The sequence below is a fragment of the Acinonyx jubatus genome, chromosome E2 (genome assembly GCF_027475565.1).
Source record: "Acinonyx jubatus isolate Ajub_Pintada_27869175 chromosome E2, VMU_Ajub_asm_v1.0, whole genome shotgun sequence".
Taxonomy (NCBI): domain Eukaryota; kingdom Metazoa; phylum Chordata; class Mammalia; order Carnivora; family Felidae; genus Acinonyx; species Acinonyx jubatus.
The window spans coordinates 1294502-1320948 of NC_069396.1; the positions used below are offsets into that span (position 1 = coordinate 1294502).

Consider the following 26447-nt stretch of genomic DNA (forward strand, 5'->3'; position numbering starts at 1 on the left):
GGTGAGCACGCTCCCACGCTTTGGGGACCAGCCTTCAACAACCGATTCAACTTCCTCCCGGGAACTTGCCAACAGCTACCTATATCTGATGCACTCTACTTGGCCAGGTGATTACAATTCCTGAAATTCTTCCTACACTAATACTAACACACAAAAAACAGCTTATACTATATATAAAAAAAAATTGGTAACAACCTAATTGTGCACCAACATGGGGCGGGCTGGAAAGATTAAGACACATGTGGACAGCAGAGCCAGGGAGCACTTTTGTTCAGAATTGGAATGATCTCCATGAAGCATCTAAGTGGAAAAAGGTCCCTGCGTATCGTCACACATAAACTGTTCCCTGACAGACACTCAAGCACTGGGTCACACTAACCCTTCTGGGAAGAGAGCCGGGTGGCTGGCCGGGGGTGGGACAGTTCACAACACGTACTCAAACTCGACTGAAGAATGGGCCATTTTAAAGGTAAAAATGAACATTTATTGGGGGCGCCTGGGTGGCTCAGTCCATTAAGCTTCTCACTTCAGCTCAGGTCATGATCTCACGATCCGTGAGTCCGAGCCCTGCGTCGAGCTCTGTGCTGACAGCTCGGAGTCTGGAGCCTGCTTCAGATTCTGTGCCTCCCTCTCTCTCTGCCTCAACCCACTCGCACTCTCTCTCTCAAAGATAAATAAAACATTAAAATTTTTTTTTTTAACTAAACATTTAGAAAGGGAAGAGGGAAACTGGGAGTTAGTGTTTAACGGCTGGACTTTCAGTTTAGGATAAAAAAGTTCTGCTGTTGTATGGTGGTGATGGCTGTAAAGCGGGAATGTATTTAATGCTACAGGACCGCACAACTGGGAATGGTTACAACGGAAAGTGTTACGTTATGAATATTTTACAATAGAAAAGTCCCTGTGCAGAGATCTGACAATCCGCCTTCACGGTGAAAAAAGGACACCTGCTTATCTGGAGCTCAGAAAAAGGAGAGGTTTGAAGGAGCCTAGCTCTGGAGCAATTCATCCCTTAGCGCCCCCCAGCCCAGGGGCTCTGGCGAGTACCGGAGGTGGGGGGTGCGTCCCATGGGGACGCCAGATCTCGGGGACCTCGGGGGACGAGGCGTGGGGAGGACCTGTCCCGTGGCGCTGGGGACCCTGGGCGGGGAGGATCTGTCCTGGGAGCAGGGCGTGGGGAGGACTTGTCCCGGGCGCGGGGGACTTGCCCTTCAGCCCCGGCGGCACCCCTGACGCCGTCACCCCGTCTTTCGTCTGGAGCTACTGAGGCGCCTGAGCCCCCGGGCCCCCTGAGCCCAGCCTGGGCGGACAGTCCCTCAGGGTGCGGTCCCCTACCGCGTCCGCCCGCGGGAACCTTCCGGGTTCAGCTGGAGTCCAAACCCGCTCTAGGGAAGTCCGACGCCACGCGCCTGCGCAGACCCCTGCGCCTGCGCAGTCCCAGCGCCTACGTAGACTCGGCGTCTGAGTGCACCGCGTCTGGGTTGATCCTTGCGCCTGCGCAAAGGAGGTGCGTGTCCGCCAGCCCACGGGGGCGGACCCAGAGTCAGCAGGCCATCGTCCGATCCCGCTCATTGGCTGAGAAGTGGAGCGGTGGCCGGGCCCACCGCTGATTGGACGGAGCGAGGACAGCTTCCCTGCAGGCAAATCGCGGGGCAGGTGAGGTGCCGGCCGGGCCGGCTGCAGGCTCAGCTCGCAGTGTTTCTGGGCCATGGCCTCCGAGGAGAAGCCGCTGGTGGTCGTGACCTGCACCGCGCCGGTCAACATCGCGGTCATCAAGTACTGTGAGTGCCTGGCCGGGGCGCAGGACACGGTCTACGGGGCCCGGACGGGGGACAGGGTCCACGCGGGAGGTCCACCCCTGGATGGAGGGACGGGGGACAGGATCCACGGGAGACGTCCACCTCTGGGATGGGGGACAGGGTCCACGAGGGACGTCCGCCCCCGCGTGAAGAAGGGACGAGGGACAGGGCCCATGTGGGGGGTTCACACCCCCCGGGGGGGGGCGAGATGGGGGACAGGTGCACAAGGGAGGCCCACCTCCGGGACGGGGGACAGGGTCCACGGGGGGGGGGGTGGGTGGTTCATCCCCGGGGGACAGGATGGGGACAGGGTCCACAGGGGACATCCGTCCCCCGGGGCTGGATGGGGGGGCAGGGTCCACGGGGGATGTCCACTCCCCAGGGGGCCGGACGGGGTCCACGCGGGAGGTCCACCTCCAGGTGAAGGAACAGGGGACAGGGTCCACGAGGGACGTCCACCCCCCGGAGCAGGACGGGAGACAGGGTCCAAGGCAGTGGGGGCGTCCACTCCCCCGGGGGGCAGGATGGGGGACAGGGTCCGCTGGGGACATCCCCCCCCAGGTGGAGGGACGAGGAACAGGGTCCACAGGGGGAGTTTTACCACCGCGGGGGCGGGGGACAGTGTCCACCGGGACACCCACCCCTGGGGCTTGGCTCCCACAGTCCTGGAACCCGGCCACCTGGAGCCTGCTCTGCAAGTCCGTCATGTTCTCAAGACTGCTCAGTCCACGGGTTCCTTTCATGTGGAGCCTTGGGAGTGGCTCTCGTCACTCGCCGTGAGTTGGAGATTCACCGGGGCGCTGGCTTGGGTCGTTACTTGCTCCCTTAGCGTGGAGTCCTGTTCCCTGGCGGGGACACCCACGCTCTGCTTAGCCAGACACCCTTTGAAAGGTCGCTGTCCCAGCGTATCGTGGAGACAGCTGCTCTAAAGTTCGCGTGCAGGTAGCCGCGTGAACACGGGTTTTCATTCTTTGGGGATGAGTGTCCAGGAGTGTCACTGCTGGGCCGTAGCGTAGTCGTGTTTCAGTTGTGTAAGGAAACTGTTGAACTTGACGTGCGGCTGCCACTTTCTGTTCCCACCAGCGACGCGTGGGCGACGCAGCTTTCTGGCCGCTGGTGTCATCACTGGCTTTTACTTCGGCCATTCTGATCGGTGGGTGACCTCTGACCGCGGGTTTGCTCCACGATTTTCGACCGGCCAGTGACACCGGACACCGTTTCCCGTGCTGTTTGTAACCTGTGCGTCCTCTTTGGTGAAACACCTGCCCGCGTCTTACGTCCGTGTCCTAATTGGATTGTGTACTTTTTTACCGTCGAGTTTTGGGAGTTTGCTGTGTCCTCTGCGTCCTAATCCTTCGTCGGCTGTTCGCGATGTTTTCCGCCATCTGTGGCTTATCTTTCGGCCGTCTAACGGGGTCTTTCAAAGAGCCGTAGCATTCAAAATCGGGGTGAAGCTCACGCGTTTGGGGTCGAATCTGAGACTCACCTACTTGGCCCTCCAACCTGAAGATCTTCTGAAGGTTTTATAGTTTTTCATTTGAGGTTCAAGTCTCCGTCTTGAGTTGCTTTCTCGTACAAGGTGTGAAACTCGGGTCCGCGCTTTGGGCTGTGGATGTGCAGTCGTTCTGGCGGCATTTGCTGGAAAGGCCGCCCCTCTCTTTGCAACGGCTCTCACGCCTTCGTCAAGTCTGTTGGGTGAATTGAAGTGGGTCTCTTTCTGGGTGCTCCGGGAGCCCCTGCCAGGGCTTGTCGTTAGCACCGCCGGTAACCGTCCGCCGTCCCGAGGCCCCACACAAGTGCAGCGCGACGCGGGTGCTTAGCAGAGAGCCCTGCCACTGTCCACTCGTGGGAAGCTCCCTTTGCCGAGCCGGGGCGGGGGGAGGGGGCCGGTCTGAGTGTCTCCGGGGAGCAACAGCGGAGACTGGAACCAGGGCTCCCCTTGTTTGGGAGGCGAGAGCCTTACCCAGAGTGCTCGGGGCCTGGAAGGCCGCTCCGAGGGGCGGAAGATAAAACAAGCAATGAAACAGGGGATGGACCGGCCTCCAGCTCTGCTCTGGGACTGGGAGACTGGTGAAGTGGGGAGAAATCCGGGAGGACTTCCTGAAGGCGAGGGCACAGGAGGAAGAGGACTTAACACTGTGCAGTGAGGCAGCAGGCTCTGGGCGGAGGGGAGAGAGCGGGCTGGCAGCGAGGGTAACTGGGGAGCACTGGTGGGGAGGAGCGAGGGCAGCGTGATGGTTTGCAGGGCTGGGCAATGGACCGGCCCGGCCTTGGGTTGTCTGTTCCAGGGGGGAAGCGCGATGAGGACCTGGTCCTGCCCATCAACTCCTCTCTGAGCGTCACCTTGCACCAAGACCAGGTTAGTACGAATGGGCACTGAACGCAACGTAAATATTTACCACGCTTTGGTTGAACTTTTGTTTAACAACTGTAGCAATAAATTCCCAGCCGGTGAACAGTTCCCCGGCCCCCTGTTAGGACTGCTCTTTGCGCACAGGCCCCTGCCTCCAGCTCTCCTCCAGAGTCCAGGCCTGGTGCCAAGCCTGCCACCTGCCTTGGGGCCTCCTCACTGCCCGCCCGGCCTGCCTTGGCCTCAACGGCCCAGTTCTCCGGCAAGGCCGTCCCTGTTCCTGAGCGGGAGACCCCGAAGGGCCATCCCCACTGGAAAGGCGCGCTGACCCCTCACCCGTCCCTGCGGTGGCCCCTGTGTTTTCTCTCCCAGTTAAAAACCACCACCACGGCCGCCATCAGCAAGGATTTCACTGAGGACCGGATTTGGCTGAATGGCCGGGAGGAAGATGTGGGGCAGCCACGCCTCCAGGCCTGCCTCAGGGAGAGTGAGTGGGATCCCGCGGGGGACGTGTGCAACACTGGGCCGAGCCCTTCCTTCCCCTCTGCCCCTTCTTCTGTCTGTAGGGTCTGAGTGCACAGAGGGTGCTGCTGGCTTTGCAGGCCCCCTGGGGGAGGGGGCTGCCTGTGAGCACGGCCGGGGCCGGGGCGGGGGCCGGGACCTTCCCTCCCCGAGAAGGGCGTCTGCAGGAGAAGCTGGGGGCAGAGGCCGGCTTTCGGCTGTGCCGCTCCCTCTTCCTGACCCACGGCGGGTGAGATGCCAGGAGCAGGTCGGGGCCACCTGCCCAGTGGCCGTGTCCCTTCCGCCTTCAGTCCGCCGCCTGGCCCGGAAGCGGAGGAGCACCGGCGACGAGGACCCGCCGCCCCTCAGCCTCAGCTACAAGGTTCACATTGCATCGGTGAACAACTTCCCCACGGCCGCGGGCCTGGCCTCCTCCGCGGCTGGTTATGCCTGCCTAGGTGGGTGCCCGTGGGGAGACCGAGGGCCTGTAGGGTGCTGTGCTGTGCATGCCGCGAATGCTGTCGCATTCTCGCAGCTTACGGGGAGTCCCCGCCACACGTCTGAACGATCCAGCCTCCTAGGGCTCTGTGTACAGTCCCTTCCAGGTTGTACGTGACAGACACCCATCCCAAAGGGGCTCAAGCCTAAGAGAAGGCCAGTATCTCCGCTTACCCGACACAATCCCAAGAGAGGTAGCTGGCCTCAGGTGCTCCGACAGGCCCACTGGGAACCCGTCTGCCTCCTTCCGTCCAAACCCCTGCCCTGCTTCCCCCGTGCCGGCTCACTCTCCGGGACGCCCTCCCCACCCGCGCCAAGCTGGGCACCGCAGCGGCAGGCAGTGGGCTCACGATGTCCGACCTAGAAGGAATGCCGGGGGTGACGCTTACTTGCCCAGCCAGCTCGTGTGCTCTGCTTGAGCCGCCCTCGGTGCCTAGCGGGGCCGGGGGGCAGAGAGCTTGCCCCCAGCTCTGTGTCCTGCTGTCGGGTCCCCTCCCCCCCCCCCCCCCCCCCGGCCAGACCCAGCCCCACCCCAGCTGGCCCGGCCAGCTGTCTCGCTGACGCCGCTCTCCGGGTCCCTCTGCCTCGGTCTCTGCTCCCCGTGGTTTTCAAAGGCTCCCCCCCACCCCCGGCCTGCCCATCTGAGCACCCTGTGTCCCGTACCCTGTGCCTGCAGCCTACGCCCTGGCCCGGGTCTACGGGGTTGACAGCGACCTCTCGGAAGTGGCCCGCCGGGGCTCGGGCAGCGCCTGTCGGAGCCTGTACGGCGGCTTCGTGGAGTGGCAGATGGGGGAGCGGGCCGACGGGAAGGACAGCGTCGCCCGGCAGGTGGCCCCCGAGTCACACTGGCCCGAACTCCGAGTCCTCATACTTGTGGTGAGTGAGGCTGGGAGGGGCGGCTGCCTCGGGAGGTGGAAGCGTCCTGTGGCTCCCGTGGCTCCCGTGGCTCCCTGCAGCTGCCGGGCTGCCGCTCCCAGGACCGCGCCGTCTCCACCCGGGCGGGCGACCTCTGTGGTCGGGGGCACCGCTGTCCCGCTTCCCACACGAGGCCGGGGTGGGGGGGGGGTGGGACGGGACGGGATGGGACGCGTGTTCCGGGCTGGGGGCCGCAGGCTGGGGTCCAGGCCATCTGTTTCGGTGCAGGTGAGCGCGGAGCGCAAGCTGATGGGCAGCACGGCGGGCATGCAGACCAGTGTGGAGACCAGCCCCCTGCTGAGGGTGAGGCTGGGGTGGGTGGGGGCGGGCGGCCGCCCGGGGCGCGTCCTGCGTCCCTCGGGGCCGGGCCGCTGTGCTCCGCTCAGCGAAATCTCCCGTGCCTCGCAGTTCCGGGCCGAGGCGGTGGTGCCGGGGCGCATGGTGGAGATGACCCACTGTGTCCGGGAGCGGGACTTCCAGGGTTTCGGCCGGCTGACCATGAAGGACAGCAACCAGTTCCATGCCACCTGCCTGGACACCTTCCCGCCCATCTCCTACCTCAGCGACATCTCCAGACGCATCGTCCGCCTCGTGCACTGCTTCAACGCCCACCACGGGCAGACCAAGGCTAGCGGGTGGGGGGGGGGGGGGCGGCTGGGGGCGGAAGTCCTGCGGCGGGTTCCCGAGGCCGTGGCCCAGCACAGGCCTGCCCGCCACCAGGCTTCCCGGCGCCCGCTTGACGCCGCTGCCCGCGGGCGCTTGCCTTCGTGACCGCTGCGCCGGGTGCGTGGCTGCCGAGGGGCCGCAGCCCGCGCCACCCCCCGGCTGGTCCTGAGTTGGCGGGCGGCCACGGGTGTCCGTGGCGGGTGACAGGTGTGAGCCGGGCCGGCCTCTCCGCGGACACTCACGCTGACCACGCGGGTTCCAGGTGGCGTACACGTTTGACGCGGGCCCCAACGCTGTGGTCTTTACCCTGGACGACACCGTGCCCGAGTTCGTGGCTGCTGTGAGGCACTGCTTTCCCCCCGAGTCCAACGGAGACAAGTGAGTTGGGGGCCCCCGCATTTGGGAGGCCGTCAGGGGAGGAGCAGGGTCTCCTGCTGAGGCTGGGGACAGTGGCACCTGAGGCCGTGGTGCTGAACGGGAGTCCCGTGGCAAGCGTCGATTTCTACGGGGACCGAGGGCACCTCCCTGTGACCGCAGGCGCTTCTCACACAGGTCACAGCCCTGGGGCCGCGTGCACGGGTGCGCAGCGTGATGGCTCCCGTGGGGCAGGGCCCCAGCCTCGAGGTGGCCACGGGGCCCTTGCGTTTCTCCCAGTGGTCCCTGTTCCCCGTGCAGCGAGATCGCCCTGCTAGGGCTGCGGGGAATATGCGGGGTTGTGTCTCTGTCACTGTGATTGGGCAGCACTGATGACTTCTGGTGGGGTGGGGCTGGAAGACTGACTTCCTTGCCAGATGGACAGAACGCACGACCAAGACGATCCCCAAGGCGGCTGGTGTCCTCGTGGGAGGCTCTGAACTCACTGCCCTCGTCACCCCGTGGGTGGTTTGCAGGCTTTTGCTGTTCTGGGAACACGGCCACGGACTCACACTTGCACCGGGGTGTTTCCCTCTTAAGCTTCGTCCCCCCTTCCTGGCCACCGCGGCCAGGTTCTCGCGCACGCGCGCCCGGCTGCGTGTCTGCGTGTGTGAGGTCAGATACACGTCACGTGTTACTCACCAGGTCAGCAGCCTCGAAGGGCACAACCGGTGGCTTTACGCACTTCATTGGGTTCCCGAGCCCGTGCACGTCCCCAGAGGAGACCTGCCCCTCCCCTCCGGCAGTGCCACCCCCGCCCCCGGCAGCCACTGCTGCTCTTCCTGTGTTGAGTCTGCTGTCTCCACACCTTCCGTCAGGAGCTCAGGACGTGCGGCCCGTCTCTCCCCAGGTTTCTGAAGGGGCTGCCCGTGAGGCCTGCCTCACTCTCAGATGAGCTGAGGGCCGCGCTGGATGTGGATCCCACCCCCGGCGGCGTCAAGCACATCATCGCCACGCAGGTGAGGCCCAGCGGCCCGGCCCACTGAGGGCTCACGGCCAGCCTGCCGGCAGGTGAAGGGGCTCCCCGGCCCCGGTCTGTCCCCGGCAGGAAGCCGGCTTGCTGGTGGTAACAGTGACACCACCTTTCTGTTTTCAGAGCGTTTGGTACAGTGTGGTTTGTCCCGTCCACTCACTTACTCTCAAAGTGGATGTTTGGGGACCCTCCCACCCCCGCCGCCAAGTGAGGGGAGCACTTGGGAACACGCTGGGACCGCCGGCGTCCCCAGTGCTGAGTGGGGAGACTTAGGGAGACTCACAAGTGCTGGGGACCCTTGGGGCTCGCCACGTGGGCACAACTCAGAGTCCCCGAGCCGGCGTTCTGCTCGGATCTGCCCGAGTCTGAGTCCCGCGACCTGAGCACCGAGGCCACGGTCTCCACCTTCCACCTTGCACGTGCTATCCACCCTAGGTCTGGGTGACGGAGGCCCAGTGACCGGGTGCCTGTAGTGGCCCACGCGGGTTGTTAGCCTCTGTTAGTTTCTGACCTGCACTTCCCTGCTTCTCCCGTTGGCACGACCCGACAGGTGGGCCCCGGGCCTCAAACGCTGGACGACCCTCACGCCCACCTCCTGGGCCCCGACGGCCTGCCGAAGCCAGCTGCTTGACCACCTTCCCCAAGACGAGCCCCAGCCACCGCTGGGACAAGGGCCGCTTCGCCGGGACAGGGGTGCTGGGTGTGGCGGCCGCGAGTCTGTGCTCACTGGGGGCTCGAGGGGTAGCCGCCGGGCTCCAGGCCAGGCCACTTGCTGTGGCCACATTGGGACACTTGGAGTGACCGTTGGCGCCACACGGGCAGTCGGGGGCACGCCCCCTAGCGGGTGCCGGGCTGGATGGCACGGGGCTCCCTGGCCTCGCCCTCTGGGGCCGCTGCCACCGCCCCAGATGGCAGCCGTGCCGGATATGACGGGGAGGTGGCGTCCCTCTTCAGAGCCGGAGGACAGGACGCCTCTGCAGACCTCAGGGACCCTCTGGAAGACTTGAAGCCTGAGAGCCGCCTACGGCTCCTCTGCCAGACGCAGGCCACGAGGTGTGAATGGAACGTTTCTGTGTAAAATGACCACTGGGGGCGCCTGGCGAGCTCAGTGGTGGAGCGTGGGAGTCTTGATCACAGGGTCGTGAGTTCAGGCCCATGTTGGCAGCTGGAGAGTTTACTTTAAAAATAAATTAAAAAAAAAAAAAAAAAGACACCGGTGTGTCTCCTGCGGGAGGTGGGAGCGCGACGCCCGGAGCCCTGTGGGCTGCTGGGAAGAAAGACAGTGCTCCTGACTGGGGCCTTCTCGATTCCTCCACCAGTGCTCTGGGGTCCCTGCTCTGAGAGGCTGGAGGGTGTGGGCAGGATGGGCAGAGCTTGGAGCCAGCTTGCACCTGAAGAAGCTGCCCTCTGTCACCTGCTGGCCATGCATGTGGCCACGACTGTGGCCCATTTTCGGTGGCTGACACAATCCTTAAAGCCCTGACAGGCGTGGGGGTGTGGTTCGGGTCTTGCTTCAAGTTCCTGTCCACAAAAGAAGGCGGGAAGTGGGTTTTTTGGCCGCAGTGCTGGTTAGGGACATGATTCCCCTCAGCCCAGGAGTTTCTGGATCATGAAACCATAGGAATGCCACCCTTCCCCACTTCCAAAATGTCAGTGTAGTGCAGGCAGGCTTCTGGGAGGGGGTGGGCACCTGGGAGAACCCCTGCCCCTCTCCCACCAGGGACCGGGGCTGGGGCCGGGGCCGCCACTGCTGAAGTCACCCTCAAGGGGCAGTGTGGAGGGGATGACAAAGGGGCAGGCTCTTGCAATCTGGATTTTCTCGGAAGCTTGGCTTCTGTCCTCCAGTCAGCGCTGTGAGCAGAGGGGTGCCTGGGCCGGATGAGGAAGTGGGGGCTGGGCCTGCCACCGTCCCTAGAGCGGGTACTGGCGTCCAAGAAGGCCTTGCTCCCTCGTGGGGCATCCATTGTGTGGGCGTGGTGAAGGTTCTGGGCCTTTAAACCCTTCTAGGAACGCAGCCTGCCCACACCTCCCGGAGAGGCCCCTGTTGCCACCTGCGTGATCCTTGGTCTGGAAGCTCCAAGGAGAGGCGGAGCATTCTGAGGTGCCTCTGCCTTCGTCCGCAGGTACACCCACCTCACAGCCTGCTCCCCCTGGCCCAGCCTGCCAGGCATCGCCCTGGTCATAAGCAACCCACGTGATGCTCGGACATGGAGCTGGCCGGTTAAAGTGGTGGCCTCCCCCGCCCGCGCGCGCCCGGAAGGAGCTGGAAGGAGGAAGTGAGCCGGGAGGCCTGGGCCCGAAGGCGGGCTGGCTGGGCCTGCAGGGGACAACCCCCCAGGGGGAAGGCCCGAGACAGGCAGGGCCCGCCTTTGCTCCGGTCTGGGCTGTCGCTGTCGGGGCGAGCGGTGGGAGGCCGGCGGGCCGGAGCGAAGCTCCCACCTGCCTGGAGGGGCGGGGCCTGAGGCCGGGGGCGGGGAAGAGTCCGGCCCCAACGGGGCTCCCTTCTGCCCTGAGGGGCGGGGCCTGGAGCCGCCGGGGGTGGGGTCTGCCGCCGGGGGCGGGGACGGGGCCGGCCCTCGGGAGGGGCGGGCGGCGGGAGCGCGGGCCGCAGTGTTGCCGCGGAGTCCGCCGAGCTGTCGTCGCCTCGGCCGCTATGGGGCAGATCGAGTGGGCCATGTGGGCCAACGAGCAGGCGCTGGCGTCCGGCCTGAGTGAGTGTGCGCCGGGACCTCGGGCTGCGGGCCGGCCCCGCGGGGGCTCCGAGAGTGGGGACTGAAGCAGGGAAGGGGGTGGGGTACGTGCGGCGGCGGGGCGGGGCGGGCCAGGGGTGGGGGTAGGGTGCAGGCAGTCAGAGACTTCTGCCTGCGGAGGGGGTTCGGAGACCCCCGCCCCCTGCCCCCCCCCCCCCCCCGAGCCGTACCCTCTTCAGTCCCCCCATCCGCGTCTGGACCTCTACACTGAAAGAGGAAGTTGCGGCCAGGGGAAGAGGCCTTTCGTCCTTGGTAGTTTCCGGGGAGTCACTGTCCCCCAAGGATTGGGAAAACCGGGCATGTGGACGTCGGTGTCCGCCAAACCCCCCTCCCCCCGCCGCTGCCCTGGATGGGGGCTTTGGCCCAGCGATGGCGAGGGAGTCCTGGGTGGCAGCCACTCTCCATCTGGGGCCCAGCCCCCAGGTGCACAGAAGGGCATCTGGGATTTCATAAGGTGGCTGGAAACCCCCAGAGTGACCCCCTTTCAGCTCAACTCCCAGAGAGACCGGGGAAGGGGTCAGGGCCCCCAGTCACCCTGCCGGGCCCTGTACTCAAGAGCTCTGGTTAAGGAGCGGTGGGGTCTGCACCCCAGCCGTGTACCGAAAGCAGGAACTTCTCAGGACTGGGTGGGGTAAAGCTGAGTCCCAGACGGAGTCTGAGGCAAGAGTGGGCCCAGATGCTCTGGCCCTGCCTGGCCCCTCCCACCTGGCACCTGCCACTCCCGGGAAGGGCCTGTGCCCAGGGGGGGAACGTGCTCGCAAGGAGGGTCTCAGCCCACTACCATTCAGCTGGGACCGGCCGCGGAGGGAAGGGTCGGAGGTAGACTCCCCAGCCCCACACTGTAGGAGCACATGGGGGCCCGGGGCCTAGCAGTCTGTTCCCTGTCCACGCAGGTCACCCCTGCTTTTGGCCTCCAGAGTGGCTCAGTTAGATGGTGCTTCTCCCTGTCCCCAGGCAGTGGGGCAGGACGCCCTAGATAGACCACTGCAGACCACCCTCACCCGCTTCCTGCAACTCCCACCCTCCCAGGAAGTAGAGGGTTCTAGGCCCTGGGGCCCCATTCCGTGAAGGCCCACTGCGTGCAGGCTGGCCTGGCCTGGCCTTAGCTAACACCTGCCCATGGGGGCCACGGGCCCACGCTGTTCACGTCCACTGTGCCGACTGTGAGGTCGAGGCCCGGGCTCAGCCTTCTTCGTCATCAAACAAAGACGGTGTGTCAGAAGGTCCCCCAGGGCACTCCCGTCCCCCGGCTCCCCCTTTGTTGACTTCTCTTCTCGGCATAAACTTCAGCCCCCTGGGGCCCCTCGGGCCTGGCGAGACCCACCAGCAGGCACACCCCACAGGTTTTTCTATTGTGGAAAGCCCCATCTGACCAGACCGTGTCACCTGCTGCTCAAAGCCCTCGGTACCTTTCGGGTACACACAACGGAAGCCACTTCTGGCCGCCCCCTTCCCTGCCCCGCCAGCTCCCTCCCTGCTCCGGAGCTCCGAGGGCACCTGCTTCCTTTCTGTTCCCGGATCTCCTGAGCGGATCCAAGTGCCTTGCTGAAGAGGCATCTTCTGTCTGAAGCATCTGTGGGCGGCTGGCTTTTCCATTCATTTCTCGGCTCAAATTGCCACGAGCCTGGAGGAGTCTTTGGGGAGCACCGGACGTAAAGTAGCCCCAGGCCTTCCGTCACGTTCCCTGTTCCAGTTCCGATGTGTATTTCTGTTCCCCCGACAAGACCGTAAGGCCCCCGAGAGCCGAGGCCTCACCTTCCCTTGTTCCCGTGCGTCCTGTACTTACTAGGGCTCTGTCAGCCTTGGTGGGTGACGGAGCAGCCCTGCCGTCCTGGTGGGTCACCCGTGTCTTTGCTCCCCTCTTGCTGATGGCAGGCAGCGAAACTGCAGCTCGAGAGGGGGGACGAGGCACCCAAGACAAGTGTGCTGAGTGCCCTGTTCCAGCCCCCACCCCTCACGCTGCCGGGCAAGCACACGTGGTTAATGTGTAGCAAAGCTCAGCACAGGAGTAGGAAATCTGCGGCTGGAAAAGCAGAGTGAGGTTTCAAGGTGGTGTCCGGGGGCCGAAGGAGGGGGGGCCCGGAGAACAGCGACACCGTCAGGGGCTTCGACTCTCACTCGGTGGGGTTTCAGGGCCTCTGCGTGGACACGGACGATTCTGGGCTACGTGACTGGACCCGGCTGGGGAGGCCCACCTGCACAAGGGACGGAGTAGGAAGTGGTCCCCTCCGAGGACGCTTGCCACCTGCAGCCAGGGCTGGAACAAGTCACCAACGAGGCAAAACCCCAGAACCCCAGGCCTGCGCTGTGTGTGGGAAGGGCTGCGTCCCCCCTACCCTGTGCTGGACCGGGACATTCCGATGAACCGGATCCAGGACTAGAGAGACCCGGAGGCCCCCAGCAGAGGCCAGTGTGTAACTTCCCTGCAAGGACGTCTGTCCCCGACCGCTGCAGGAAGGCAGGCCCCGCCAGCAGCCCGCACGCGCCCGCCGTGGGAGGAAGCACCGGCCCGGGGAGAGGCAGCACACACACCTCCAGGGGCTGGGGCTGCGGTGCCTTCTGGAAGACACGCGAATGTGAGCGCGTGTTTACGCCCACGACTGCGGTCACAACTGTTCAAGGAGGGAAAGGAATGGAGAATTACACAGCAAAAACAGGACAGCGCAGAAAGTGAGCTAATGCAGAATGTCAAGAAATAAAGTCGCTACAGGTCAGTGGATGAATTGAACGCTATCTAAAGACGAGAGGGTTAGGGGCCCGTAAGACGGGGCTGGGGGACCCTCGTGCTCGCAGCCCAGAGACACAGATGGGTTATTAAATAGAGGCCAGCCGTGCGCAGTGGTGCGGGGAGACCTGCCCTGTGGGCAGCGTGGGCGGGGCAGGGGACCCCCATGGGAAGCAGGTTGGGGGGAGGGGTCTGGTGGATGGGGGGAGACCCGCCCCGTGGGCGGCGGCAGGTCCCGAGGTAAGACAGTCATGCTCCGAAGGAAGGACACAGGGAGGCAATACCGAAGGGTAATGGGTAAGCGTTTTGCAGAAACGGAGAGTCTCAGATCGAAGGAGAAAGCAGAACGCAGAATAGCGGAAAACAGATCCCTTCTTGGACACGCTGTAATGAAAATACAGACCATTAAAGAAAATCTTGCCATTTACCAGAGGAGAAAAGTACAGGCCGAGTCAGGCCGAGTACACACTCATCATCGAGAATCACTGCCAGAAGGCGGTGGAATAAAATCTGAGGTGCCCAGAGAAAGCCTGACTCCCGGGGGACCCCCCGAGGGATGCCCGTCAGCAGGGCGGGGGGTGTCGCTGAGCCCAGAACGCTGACCAGGCTGTGGCCGGTTGGAAGGGTGAATGATTTATCATTTATCACCACGGGAGGTCTGTGGGTGGGGCTGAGGTTAAGCTGGAATCCACACGTGACCCAGGAAGAGAAATTGTAAAATTTAAAGTTTGAGCAAGATAGCTGGAGGCGGGAAACGTGACACGGGGCTTGTTAGAGAGAAAGAGGAACTTCGAATCGGCCGCGGCAAGTCCAGGATGGTCGGTTTGCTGTCGGCTTGAACTGGTGGAAACTGTTAAAACTCTTACAAACGATTGAAAACTATTAAACGCTGTGTCAGCTTAGTCATAACGGGACAAACCTGGAAGCAAGCAAAATGTCCCAAAGGCGGGAGAGTGGAGAAATCCGTCGTGGTCGATACCTACGGCAGGAAGCCACCTGAACGGCCTTGACAAGCTGTTGAATGGAAGGAGCCGGACGCAGAGGCCGGCCCTGACTGGACGGAGCACGGGGGGCTTCTGGGGTGGAGGGGGGCACGTGGGGAGCGCCCGTAAAGTCGTCAGGATTATGCCTGCACACTGTCCTGCGTCGTACTCGTCCCTCGGCAAGCTGCTGGAGTTCTGCAGGTGGGCACGATAGTGTGCGTGGACTTAGGCCACCGAGCCGTGTACTTTGTTTTATTTTAGTGTTTATTTAAAATATTTTTCAGTCGGTTGGGCGTCTGACTTCGGCTCAGGTCACGATCTCGCGGTCCGTGGGTTCGAGCCCCGCGTCGGTCTCTGGGCTGATGGCTCAGAGCCCGGAGCCTGCTTCCGATTCTGTGTCTCCCTCTCTCTCTGCCCCTCCCCCGTTCATGCTCTGTCTCTGTCTCAAAAATAAATAAACGTTAAAAAAAATTAAAAAAAAATATTTTTGAGGGACACAGCGTGTGAGCGGGGGAGGGGCAGAGAGAAAGGGAGACCGAATCCATAGCAGCCGGCGGGCTCTGAGCCGTCAACACAGAGCCCGACACGGGGCTCGAACTCACAAACTGCGAGATCGAGACCTCGGCCGAAGTCGGACACTTAACCCACGGAGCCACCCAGGTGCCCCATCGAGCCGTGTACTTTAAAATGGCTGAAATGGAACCTTTCATGTTCTGTGTATGTTATCACAATAGAAAAGGTGCCAAAAAGTAATTCCGGGGGAGAAAAGATCCGGGTCGTGCCTCCCAGAGCAGCCGGCGGGAAGCAGGACCGCAGAGAGGAAGACCGACGGATTCGGCTGCGGGGGGTGGGGGCAGGGTGCCCGGGTCCCGCAGCTGGAATCGAGGTGGAGAGCAGCCGGGCACGGCTGTCCACAGGAGCAGACGCTGGAGGTGGCAAGGGGGTGGCAGAGCCCCGGGGACTGGTATGGTCCGGACCCCACCCACCGGCTCCCGCTGCTCCGTCGCCCCTGCCCCCGCTCACATGTTGCTTCTAGGGGTCCGCGCCCGCCTGTGTCCCCTTCACGGGCAGACGTGTTGTCGCGGAGCAGAGCACGGGTGACGGACCAGTGGCCTCGCCGAGGGAGGGGACACAGGGAGAGGCGGCCGGAGCCCCTGCAGCCGCCAGCCCCGCTGACCTGCCTCTCCTCTGCCCACAGTCCTTGTCACGGGGGGCATCGTGGCCACTGCCGGCCAGTTCACCAGTTGGTGGTTCGGTGCGTACTCCATGTATCCTGCCTCCGCAGATGCCGGGACACGGCCGGGGCGGTGCTGCCGGGCTCGGGGTGGGGATGGTGCCGCCCCCGGGGGGCACAGCACTTCTCGGTTGGCAGAATGCTGCCGCAGCCCTGGGGCCCTCAGCCCCTCAGCGGCGGCGGGGTCGGCAGGATCCGGCTCATGCGCGGTTCGCGCGAGGCCAAGGCTCAGGGCGGGGAGGCAACTTGCCCGAGGCCCGAGGCCTGGTGAGGGCTGGCAGGTGCCAGCAGCCCCGAGGGCCGGCACTGAGGCCTCGGGGATCCCGGGGACCCCCTCTGTGTCCCCCTTTCTATCAGCTGTCCCCCTTGGCCAGCCCGGGGTCTGCCCGGCTGTGACCGGCCAGCCGAGGCAGGCGCCAGGGGACCGAGGGCTCAGGACGGGCAGCAGAGTGGCCAGGCCTGTCCAAACCCTGCCCGGCTGTTTCCCAGCTGTGTGACCTCCAGGCAGCAGCTGCACCTCTCTGTTTTCTCGTCGGCACAGGGGGCTCACTCTGGCCCCCCGGGCTGAGCTCGGCTGTTCCTTAACGGCACGTCAGCGTAGCGGGTGTCTTCATCTGCCTGCTGGAGTACCCCCGCGGGAAGAGGAGAAAGGGGTCCACCATGGAGAGATGGTGAGTGTGCCGCCCTGCTCTGGGGGCCGGGCCCGACCCACCAGGGGAGGCCGCTCCTCCTGGGCAGGCAGGCCGGAGTGCGCCCGGCTTCCGCGGCCCCTTGGTCCCTGGGGGGGAGGAGCTGGGGTACGCTGGGGTGGGATGGGTGGGGGCTGCTGAGCAGGACACGGTCTGTCTTCTCTCCCCGTGTGCCCAGCGGACAGAAGTACCTGACCAAAGTGGTGAAGGTGTTGGGACCTCTCTCCAGGAACTACTACATCCGGGCCGTCCTGCACCTGGGGTGAGCAAGCTCCCACACCCACCTGGCTTCCACCGAGTCAGAGACTTTTCCAGACCAAAGCCCGGGTCCTGGGTCCTGCCAGAGGCTCCCCACACCTGTGTGTGTCACCTCATGCTGCGTAAGGACTTATTCCACCCTCCGTAGCTTGAATCAAGAATAGGGTCCGAGCCGACCGGCTCTCCCGGGCGGCCCCGCTCACGGCCCCGCGCCAGTGTCTGGGGCTTAACCGCCGGGGAGGCTGCAAACACAGGCCCCCGCTGTTACACGGCTTCCTTCCGGCATGGTGGCGGGGGCCGAGCGCCAGCACCCCAAGAGTTGCTAAGGTACAAGCGGAAGCAGAGAGCAGGTTACGGGACCCAGCCTTGGGCAGGACTGGGTGTGTCCTCTGTGCAGGGTCCCGGGGCCCGCACACCTACAGCTGGCCCCGTCCTGAGGCCAAGGCCTGGGGCCGCAGACCCCCTCTCACCTCCCCGCCACCCCTCCCCAGGCTCTCGGTACCTGCCGGCTTCCTGCTTGCCACCATCCTGGGGACAGCCTGCCTGGCCATCGCGAGCAGCATCTATCTGCTGGTGAGTGGCATCCCCTGTGGTTCGCCCCCTGGCACGTGCCACCCCCGTCCCCAAAGCCAGCTGTGCAGGCAGAGCCAAGGCCGAGCCCGTGTCCTTGCTTGTGCCGGGGCGGGGTCCTGACGACCGTAGTCGCCACGTATGGCACGTATAAAGCGTGCTGGTTCCTTTGTCTACACCTCGGCCCTCCGAGGTGGGTGGCGAGGGCCCCGCTTTGCAGATAAGGAAGTAGAAACTCAGAGAGGTGACGTGGCTGGCCCGGGTCACACAGCCAGCCAGGGCCCAACCGGATTGGCATCATCGTCACTCTTCTCTCGTCCAAACCATCCTTGCTCCGACTTGGGGCGCCGTCAGGAGCGCTTCCTCGGAGCTCGTTAGGGGTGCCGATGCCACGCGGACATTTTCCAGAGCTGCCCCATCGGGTTTGCCTGGTTGGGACGCGTGCGAAGGCCCCGTGGTCAGGCTGTCTTTGTAGAAGGGCGGCGGGCGGCCGCGGACGGTCCTCCCGCACAGGCTCCGGGGCAGGTGCTCCGATCTCTCTGCTGGATGACTACGCTGGTGTTCGCACGTGTTCTTTGGGACGGGGCGGCGTGACGTCTGGGCTCTGACCGTTTTGTGGGCCGTTCCCGCCCGCCCCGTGCTCCCGCTAGAGAGCCCTTCCTGCCGGCCGGCCGGCCGCTCTCACCACTGCGGTCGTGGCGTCGCCCGCACCCAGCCCCGGACCCTCCACACGCGGCCGCGGCCGGCCCCTCAAGGACCCGCAGCAGCGGAACTGCTGGGTCAGAGGTCACCCGCAGGACACGCCCACCCCGCCTGACCGCCGGTGGCCGGGCCACGGCCGCTCTCGACTCCCGTCTGACCTTCCTTCCTCTCGGAATGGGCCTGTTCGTGTCACTTGCCCATTCTCCCATGGCTCTTTCGTCTGTTCCTTACTAATTTGGGGGAATCTTATGCATGTTTTAATCGTGGAGGCTTTGGGAGGGAGCGTCTGACGCTGAATGCTCCCCCCGCCCCCCTTAAGGGTCTGTTAACTTTGTGAAATCCTTCCCTGGGCGGACGAGCAGAGGTTCACCTGTGTCCGCTTGCTGGTTTGTGCATTTTCCCTGCCCCCCCCCCGCCCCGCCCCTGCCTCCCCCCCCTCCACCCTCCCCTGCAAACCACATTTGCCTGCACTCTCTCGTATCGGCAGTGTGGTTTACTTTTCAGGGGGGATGTGCTAGTTTTAAGTCCGGAGGTGGGACATTTATTCTTCTGCTTCATGAGTGATGTGAAGCCACAGTTTATTATCCATCGAGGATTGTGGGGTACAGATGGAAAGCATACATTCCCAGGCCGTCCCGGCCTGCCGTAGGGCCCCGGGGCCCAGGAGTCTGCATTCAGCCAGAGTCTGGGGTCTTCACCGTGGCTGGTGCCCCTGGGGAGGCTCCAGGGCAGAAAGGGCCCGCTCCCCTCCCCCCCCCCCCCCCCCCCCCCCGCCCTCCTCGGCTGCCCTCCTGGGCCCCTCACTCCTCGCAGACGCCCGGCCTGCCAGACATTGTGTGATACAAAGGCCTGCCTCCTGCCCTGCCCCAGCCTTGGTTGGGGCCAGCCCCGGCTTGGAGCCTGTGCCTAGGAGTGGCCTCCACTCGCCCTGCCCCGCTTTCAGGGTCCCCCACCCCATAACGAAGCGGCTGGAGTCCGGGGTCCTGGCTGTCACTCTGGACTTAGTGGGTTCACATGTGGGTCCTGCCCAGTTCCCGGGGGCGGGGCAGAGCTGGCCTCCGGGCGGCCGGGGCAGCCCATCTGTGACCCGGCCTCTCTGCGTCCTGCAGGCAGCCTTCCACGGAGAGCAGTGGACCCCCATCGAGCCCAAGCCCAAGGAGCGGCCGCAGGTCGGGGGCACCATCAAGCAGCCGCCCAGCAACCCCCCGCCCCGGCCCCCGGCCGAGGCCCGAAAGAAGTCCGGCGAGGAGGAGGCCGCGGCATCCGCAGGCGTTTCCGGCGGCCCTCAGGAGAACCCGGTCCCGGTGGTCGACGAGGTCGTGTGACGGGCGTCTCCGGCCGTCCCCCGCGTGGCTCCCAAACTAAACCATGGAGAGCAGGCTCCCTGACTCCCCGTGTGCACACCACACCCAATCCCAGCTCTGCCTTCTGCATAAATAAATCCAGGATGGGCGCTTCCCGCCCCCCTGCCTCCCCCACCCCCGCCTGTCCTCACTGAACCCACAGCCCAGGACGGATGCCGCCCCCCCCCGCCCCCTCCTGCCACTCCAGCCACAGGGATGCCCCTTGCCCCCCAGACACAGGCTGTTCCCTCTACTGCAAGGCTGGTCCCTGCTCAGGTGGCCTCTGGGCCTCCTGGACCCTCAGTTTGGAAGCCCCCCCTCCCCCCTCCCCGGGGCCTTCACTCCCTCACCAGCCGACAACCGGTGTGGCCACCCACAGGCAGAGTGTCCTTCAGACCCCACACAAAGATCACCCCGAACACCTCCCGCGGGCTTGTTTGAACACAGCGGACCTTGATCGGGGGTGAAAGTGGTCCATCCATCAGGGAGCTTCTGAAAAGAGCCCTGCAGCCCCTACGGCCGTCACCCCTTAGGCTGGGGAAACTGAGGCTCTGAGGGGGGTGTAGCCGAGCCAGAGCTGCCCGGGACCCCTTTCCACACCTGCTGAGGCCACACACCGAGCGCCCCCGGCCGTGACCTGCGTAGTCACGCTGTGAGCCAGGACGCTCTGCAGGAGGCTGGGGTGGCTGGCCTCAGGGCTGCTGGGCTCTGCCGGGTCCCTGCTGGGGGGCCGAAGCCCCAGGGCCGTCCAGGCAGCGAGATCCGCCTAGGATCTCTGGCCTTCGGATCCGCCTAGTTCTCTGGCGGGGTTGGAGGGGACGTTCAGACGCCGGAGATGTGTCCCCCTGAGCGGACTCCCCCAGGAGTTCCCTCAGACGCTGTCTGTGGGGCAGAGGGGGAGTCCCCTTGGTGGAGGAGGGCCTGGCCACAAGACGGCCAGAATGGGAGCCCCTCAGGTGCCAAGGCCCTGCTAGGGCCAGCGGGGCACACCCGTGTCAAAGCACATCTCCCAAGTGGACAACCTTGGGACCTTCCTGGGAGGACACGAGAATCTAGGGCCGGCGGCTGCCCCCGCGGGACCAGCCGGGTGCCAAGGGCCAGGCAGGGGTGAGGGGGGGGGGTGCCTTCAACCACCGCCCTCTGCCCTCCCACAGTGTGCTCTGGGGGACGTTTGTCAATTTAACGACGCGTTGACACTTAAAATAGTTGTTTCGGAGATACAGGGGTACCTCTTCCTCTGGGGGGCTGGGGAGGGGAAGCTTGGGGGGCCGGGAGCAGCGTGAGTCCAGGGAGGGTGTGAGGGGAGCCCCAGGGAGAACATCGAGACGGAGGCGTCATCAGAACACCGTTCGTGTTGTTTAAGAAAGTTCTAGAAGAAGACAAAGAGTCCTTCCAGCCCAAGTGTTTTTGCAGAATGGGTAAACCGAGTCTCGAGATGGGCCCGAGCAGCAGAGTCACCCTCCAGGCACAGGGGACACAACCGTTCGGGGCGTGGCGTCCGCCGTCGTTCCTCAGCCCCGAGGCCCGGAGCCTCGGTACCTGCCCGGGGACCCCGTGGGGCAAATAAATAAGCAATAAATACCCATAAATAGGGGGGCCCTCCCGGGAGAGCCCCCCGACTGTCCAGCGCGGGGTGGGGGGGCGCAGGCGACGCCGGCCGAGGCCGGGGCTCACCGAGCCGACCTGGGCAGGACACAGGTGCATCCGACGGGCACGCGGATGAACTCCGCGTGGAAGGAGAAGGCCCCGGGCGTGGGCAGCCCCGTGGCCTCCCGCGAGCAGGGCTGGCGGCGCAGCACCAACAGGCTCTGCAGCAGCGGCACCGAGTTGAGCGCCGACGTCTCGCGGCCCGTCCTGGCGCTGACGCAGCCCCTGCACAGGCACTGGGCGAAGGCCAGCTTCTGCGGGTAGCGGCTCTCGTCCGTGTCCACGCTGCGGGGACAGACGGGGCGGGGCCTGGTGAGCGAGCCCCCTCCCCTCCCCCCCCTCCCCGGCCCAGCACCCCCCCACCCGCCCACCCCTGCAGGGGCTCAGGCGCGGACCTCGGCATTCTCCCGGGCGTCCCTGGCCACCGAGCCGGGATGGACTCTTGCCCACCACAACGGCAAGGAGGCGCCCCGCTGATGGGGCCCCACCCGCCCGGCCTGGGGGTGACCGTCCCATCGAACAGGTGGAGACGCCGAGGCTCAGAGGGGGGCAGGGATGGCCCAGCAGCACGGAGCGGGGACCCCAGCACGCAGGGCGCCCCCCCGACCCTCACCGGTATCTCCAGGGGGAGATGGAACGCTGGTGGATGCCGGCTTCCAGCACGTCCTCAGGACGCAGCACCGGGCACTGGGTCCCAGCGGGGGGGCCGTCGTGCCGCCTCCTGCGGCCCTCCGCCTCCAGGCTGGACACCAGGGCTACGGGCAAAGCCTGCTCCCACTTGGCGGCTCGAGCCAGCAGATGCGGCGGGGGCTGGCCCAGAGGCAGCTCCTCGGCCGAGTAGCAGCGTGGGGTCCCGTGGGCGTGGGGGCCCCCCCAGAGCTGGGGGCCGTGGCGGGCCAGGCTGGCAGGCGTCCAGAACAGAAGCAAGAGGCCAGGGAGGAGCTGGCGGGTAGGCATTGGGGAGTCAGGTCAGGGGGCGCCCAGGGAAGGGGGCACTCACCGCCGCCCCCCTGCCCCCCCCGCCCCGGCTTGCCCCATTTCCTGTGGAAAGACGGGGTACAGCCCTCTCTCCCAAGTTGGGGCTAGCCCTGCAGCCCGAGCTCCCCAGAGCACCAGAGCTCCTGGGGCCCGGCTGCCTCCTGTCCCCAGCCTTGGGGGGCTTCCTGGGCCCCATCCCAACGTCCTCCGAGTGGGGGCGGGAAGCCGCCAGCGCTTCAGGGCCAGGTGGCCCCGCCCAGGTGGGGGCGTGGGGAGACGCGGCGGCTCACCATGGCGGCGGCAGCGGCCGCGCTGGGCTGCAAGAGGCAGGTGCACCGGCTGCGGTCCTGGAGCCTCCCGGCTCCCGGCGCCCTTTATACCTCCAGCCACACCTGGGGGAAATCCGGGCCGCTTCCTCCCGGGGAAGTGCCCGCTGAGCTTCCTCCTCCCCGCCCGGTGGGTGCCCCTGTCTCCTCCCCGCCCAGGGCGGGCCCGTGCCCACCCCCCCTCCTCCTCTCCCTCCCCCCGCCCGGAGGGACCCTGCCCCAGGCTGGCCACTGCCGATGGACGGGCCGGGATGTTTTGGCCACGGGGAGCCGTGGGCCGGGCAGCCGGGGTGGCCTCCGTCACTCACAGCGCCGCACGGAGCTCCTCGGGGGCCGGTCCCCCAGGTTGTGGACGCGAGGTCGGTCCTGTTTGTAGCCAACGTTCCAGGAGGGGCATCGGTGCCCACCCCCTCCTGCACAGGTGGGAGACATTCCAGAAGGCGCTCCAGGAGCTGGGCCGTGGGGCTGTGGGGTGACAGCGCCGGGCGCCTTTGTTACCCTGGAAAGGACAGTAGGAGGTGGTCTGGTGAAGCTTTGAATGGCTGGGGTTTGGACACCACCCCCTGGGTCCCCTGGTCACCCACCAAGACCCAGGGCCCTGTGCGTCCTGGTCCCTCATATCAGAATCTGAAGCGTCCCCCAGCTGAATAGGGTCTGAGGGTGGCGGGAGGGCATCACCTGCCGTCCCAGGACCCCACCTGCCCACATGCGGGCAGTGGCCAGCATCCGCACCAGGCAGGCGCCACCCCGAGACTCCAGGGACGCGGAGACCCCTTGAGGGAGGAGGGCTCTCCTGGCGTCTGCACCTGTCAGTGGGCTTGCTGGGCCTGTGTCCCAGGGAGCAGGACAGGGTTAAGGGAGACCCTTGTCCCTCGCTGGCCTGGAGGAAATGCTGCTTCCGATGGAGGGATAGATGCATTGAGTCCCCAGGGCTGGTCCTCCCTCCAGCGCCCCAGCCCTCTGCTTGCATACCTCCTGCAATGGGGAGATCACCACCTGTATTAGTTCGCTAGAGCGGCTTCGACAAAGTACCACACACTGAGGGCTTACGATAGCAGAAATTTGTTCCCACAGTTTGGAGGCCGGGGTCTGAAATCACATTGTCGGCAGGGTAAGTGGCATCTGGGGTCTCCGAGGGAGGACCCGTCCCACCTCTTGTCGCTTCTCCTGGCTGCTGCTGATTCTCAGGATCCCTTGGCTTGCGGCCATGACACGGCCCCTCCCCTGTGCCCCCATCTCGCCTTCTGCGTGAGGACACGCACCTCAGTCAGAAGGATCCCATCTCAAGGCCTTTACCATAGCTGCATCTGCCAGGACCCTTTTCCTGGATAAGGGCACGTTCTCCAAAGGCACCGGGGCCAGGACGTGGACATATTTTGGGGGGGGACACTGCTGAGCCCGTGACCGCCTCTGCAGGGCGGATGCTGGCTGCTGTGCTCTGTGTGTCAGCCCAGGCCAGCTCTCCAGGAAGAGCCTCCTCGGGCAGAGCCGACGGCTGCCCCCTGCACCTGCAGGGGTGCTCGGGGGTCTCCTCCCTTGAGGGCAGGGACAGTGGGGTGGCGTACCTGCCACGGCCCCGGCACACAGCTGCCCCTGGCGCCTCGGCGTCCCGTAAGTGCCGCAGAATGGGGGGAAGGGGCTGAGCCCGGGTCCCCAGGGAGGAGAGTGGGGGGACGGCGCCCCAGTCACGGGGCGCTGGCAGATCGACCCCGGCCTGGAGGCTGGCGCGGGGGGGGGGGGGTGGAGGTGCAACGTGTGCGGGGCTCTCGCTGCCCTTTGGCCAGGGGGGTCTGGCCACACATGCACGCGGGTCTCCTTTATGAACTGAAGAATATGCCGTGGCTGCCAGGGGGGTCCACACCCGCGAGGCCCCAGCCTTGCCCCCTGCCCACACCAGCCCCCCGCGAGATGCGTGTCAGCATCTTGTGTGTCTTTTCCGAACGGCCCACTGGGTGGGCACCGCGTCCAGTGGAGGAACCGGGGGCCAGGCTGTGCGTTCCCCCCGCTTTGTGACACCAGGGCCACCCAGCACTGTTCCCCGTGGTCCTGACAGCCAGTTCCGGGGGTAGACGCTGCTCAAGGGGACCAGGGGCAGGGGAAGGGCCCGGGGGGGGGGGGGCTGGGGGTCCTGGCCAGCCTGACATCAAGGTTGCATGGATGCAGGGCGGGGGCCCAGGTGGCACCTCATTCCTGCGGGTGGCTGAGGCAAGCACAGAAGTCCTGGGTTGGGCAAGACTGGAAAGGCACCACCAGAGCAAGTCGGAGGGCATCCCGGAGGCGGTGTCCCAGAAGGCCCCACCCTCAAACCATGCCCCTTGGAACACAGGCCTCCTTCAGCTCTGAAACCCTGAGCACCACAGGCTGAGCCCCTCCTGCTGAGCGAGGCCGCCTGTGGGCTGGTGGCAACGGTCACCGGGGGGAGGCTGGGTGTAGGGAGAGCCGGGGAGGGGCGGGAGCAGGAGGAGGTGGAGGTCCGGGGGAACTGGGTACAGGGGAGGGTGCAGGAGGGCATGTCCAGCCGAGACGTAATGACTGCAGGGGGGCTGCTGTGAACGACCAGCGGGAAACCCACAGAAACTGCATTTTCACCAGACCGAGCTGCCACGTTAGCCCGTTTTCCCTCATGACGTTGGAGATTGTATTTCACGTTTCAGTGACAAAAACACAAATTAGAAAATAAAACCCTTCCGTCTTGCTTTCATCCACTTGAGAGAGAGGAGAAGAGAGGGCAGGGGGGCTTGGCGCAGGGGCAGGCTGGCTGGGGGAGGAAGGTGGGAGGGCCCACCGGGGTGCTGCGGGGGTGGCTGAGGGGACGGGGCAGGCCTGGTCTGAGTGGCCAGAGGAAGCGTGAGCGGTGAGTGAGGTCAGAGTTCCAAGAACGGGAAGCAGCATGTGCAAAGGCCCTCGGGTGGGAGGAAAGGCAAGCAGGCGTCGGAGGGGATAGATCAGCACGTGTCACGTGGCGGGGCCCCCCTAGCTGTGAAGACTGTACCTGGACACGGGGGGGGCGGCCTAGGGGACAGACACGGAAGTGGAGGGACGACCCTTCATTATCCCCACTGTTTTACACGTTAACCACACAAGCCAGGATCTCAGCCATCGTGTTCCCTGGAGGCAAGGATGCCCGAGGACCCATTACATAACAGAGGCCTTCCTTTTCCCAGACGCCCGGCCCAGAATGTTCTTTCCACCAGACTGGGCGGGGGAGAGTTGGCTTGGGGTGCGGCTCTTACCCTTCCCCGGACAGGCACCTGCTAAGTCTCGCCAAGAGGAGCCATGAGCCCAGATGGCAAGTTCCAAACTGTCAGTTTCGACCAGGCTGGGGTGGAGCGGACCCAGGGCTCTGGCTTGAGCCGGGTCAGGGTGGCAGGGCAAGGAGGGGAGGGCACACGGCTGGGTGGTGGGCTCCCCTGGGGGCTCCCGGCTTTACAGTGGCTATCATTGCCGGCTGGTTGCGGGGTCCGGCAGCCCAGGGGCACAGCGCACGTCGGGACAGGCTGGCCCCCAAGCTGTCCCGGGTTCTGGCGTTGTGTCCCGGAAGGCCACCTACTCAGAGGATGGGAGTTCTCTCCGAACCTGGCTTTGACCCGATGGCAAAGCAGATAAGCTTTGGAAAGTTGCCGCGACACGTAATCGAGGCCACCGTGTCGGGACAGGAATCCCAATTCCCGCAGGATGTGGACGGAAACCGGAGCATGACCTGCTCAGGACGCTTGGTGGTGTGGCCGGTCTGGCAGTACACCCCCCACCGGGCCCCTCGCTCTGACAGCCAGCCAGCCCTGGGGCCGAGCACCCGAGCGCACTGGTGCTGGACCCAGCTCCCGACACGGGCACTGTGAAGCGCCCCCCAGCACCGGGACGGGGACGGCAGCACGGGCTCCAGGGCGTGTGCAGCACCTGAGACCTTGTTTCAAAGCAGCCTGGGGGCAGGAGGGCACCGTGACGTGGGGGCGCCCCGAGGCCACGGCACTCCTCTGCGAGATTAATCCACACCAGAAGGCGACCCCGCTCCGTGGCCCTGGCCCCGATGGGGCTCTCCAGGGGAGAGCGTGAGCACAGCCTCGCTCAGACCTCACGGTCCGCCTGTGCTCTGCCGCGGGACGTCTCCCGCTCAGCTCAGCACACC

The 26447-nt window shown here is 65.1% G+C and overlaps 3 protein-coding genes across 5 annotated transcripts; 2 read left to right on the top strand and 1 right to left on the bottom strand.

Annotated features, from left to right (window-relative positions):
• Positions 1-336: 336 nt before the first annotated feature.
• Positions 337-9325, top strand: MVD (mevalonate diphosphate decarboxylase). 3 transcript variants are annotated; one of them, XM_053209944.1, is made up of 11 exons: positions 337-469; positions 763-860; positions 4087-4158; positions 4522-4636; positions 4962-5108; positions 5825-6024; positions 6292-6366; positions 6472-6690; positions 6992-7107; positions 7994-8102; positions 8667-9325. In XM_053209944.1, the coding sequence occupies exons 2-11, from the start codon at positions 816-818 to the stop codon at positions 8745-8747; spliced, it is 1179 nt and encodes a 392-aa protein (XP_053065919.1). In that variant the 5' UTR covers positions 337-469; positions 763-815; the 3' UTR covers positions 8748-9325. The 3 variants fall into 3 exon arrangements, with proteins under 3 accessions (XP_053065919.1, XP_053065920.1, XP_026932204.1); XM_053209945.1 differs by having other exon boundaries at positions 344-469; positions 768-860; XM_027076403.2 differs by lacking the exons at positions 337-469; positions 763-860 and adding an exon at positions 1303-1781 and having other exon boundaries at positions 4088-4158.
• Positions 9326-10676: 1351 nt separating this feature from the next.
• On the top strand, positions 10677-19408 carry LOC113604395 (cytochrome b-245 light chain). The gene is made up of 6 exons (XM_027076412.2): positions 10677-10827; positions 15773-15842; positions 16405-16479; positions 16676-16759; positions 17247-17328; positions 19137-19408. The coding sequence occupies exons 1-6, from the start codon at positions 10770-10772 to the stop codon at positions 19350-19352; spliced, it is 585 nt and encodes a 194-aa protein (XP_026932213.1). The 5' UTR covers positions 10677-10769; the 3' UTR covers positions 19353-19408.
• A 298-nt stretch (positions 19409-19706) lies between these two features.
• IL17C (interleukin 17C) lies at positions 19707-23530 on the bottom strand. Its single transcript, XM_027075800.2, has 4 exons — positions 23474-23530; positions 22630-22815; positions 21631-21959; positions 19707-21302 (listed from the first exon to the last, which is right to left on the bottom strand). Exons 1-4 carry the CDS (start codon positions 23528-23530, stop codon positions 21041-21043), a joined length of 834 nt encoding a protein of 277 aa, XP_026931601.2. The 3' UTR covers positions 19707-21040.
• Positions 23531-26447: the final 2917 nt, after the last annotated feature.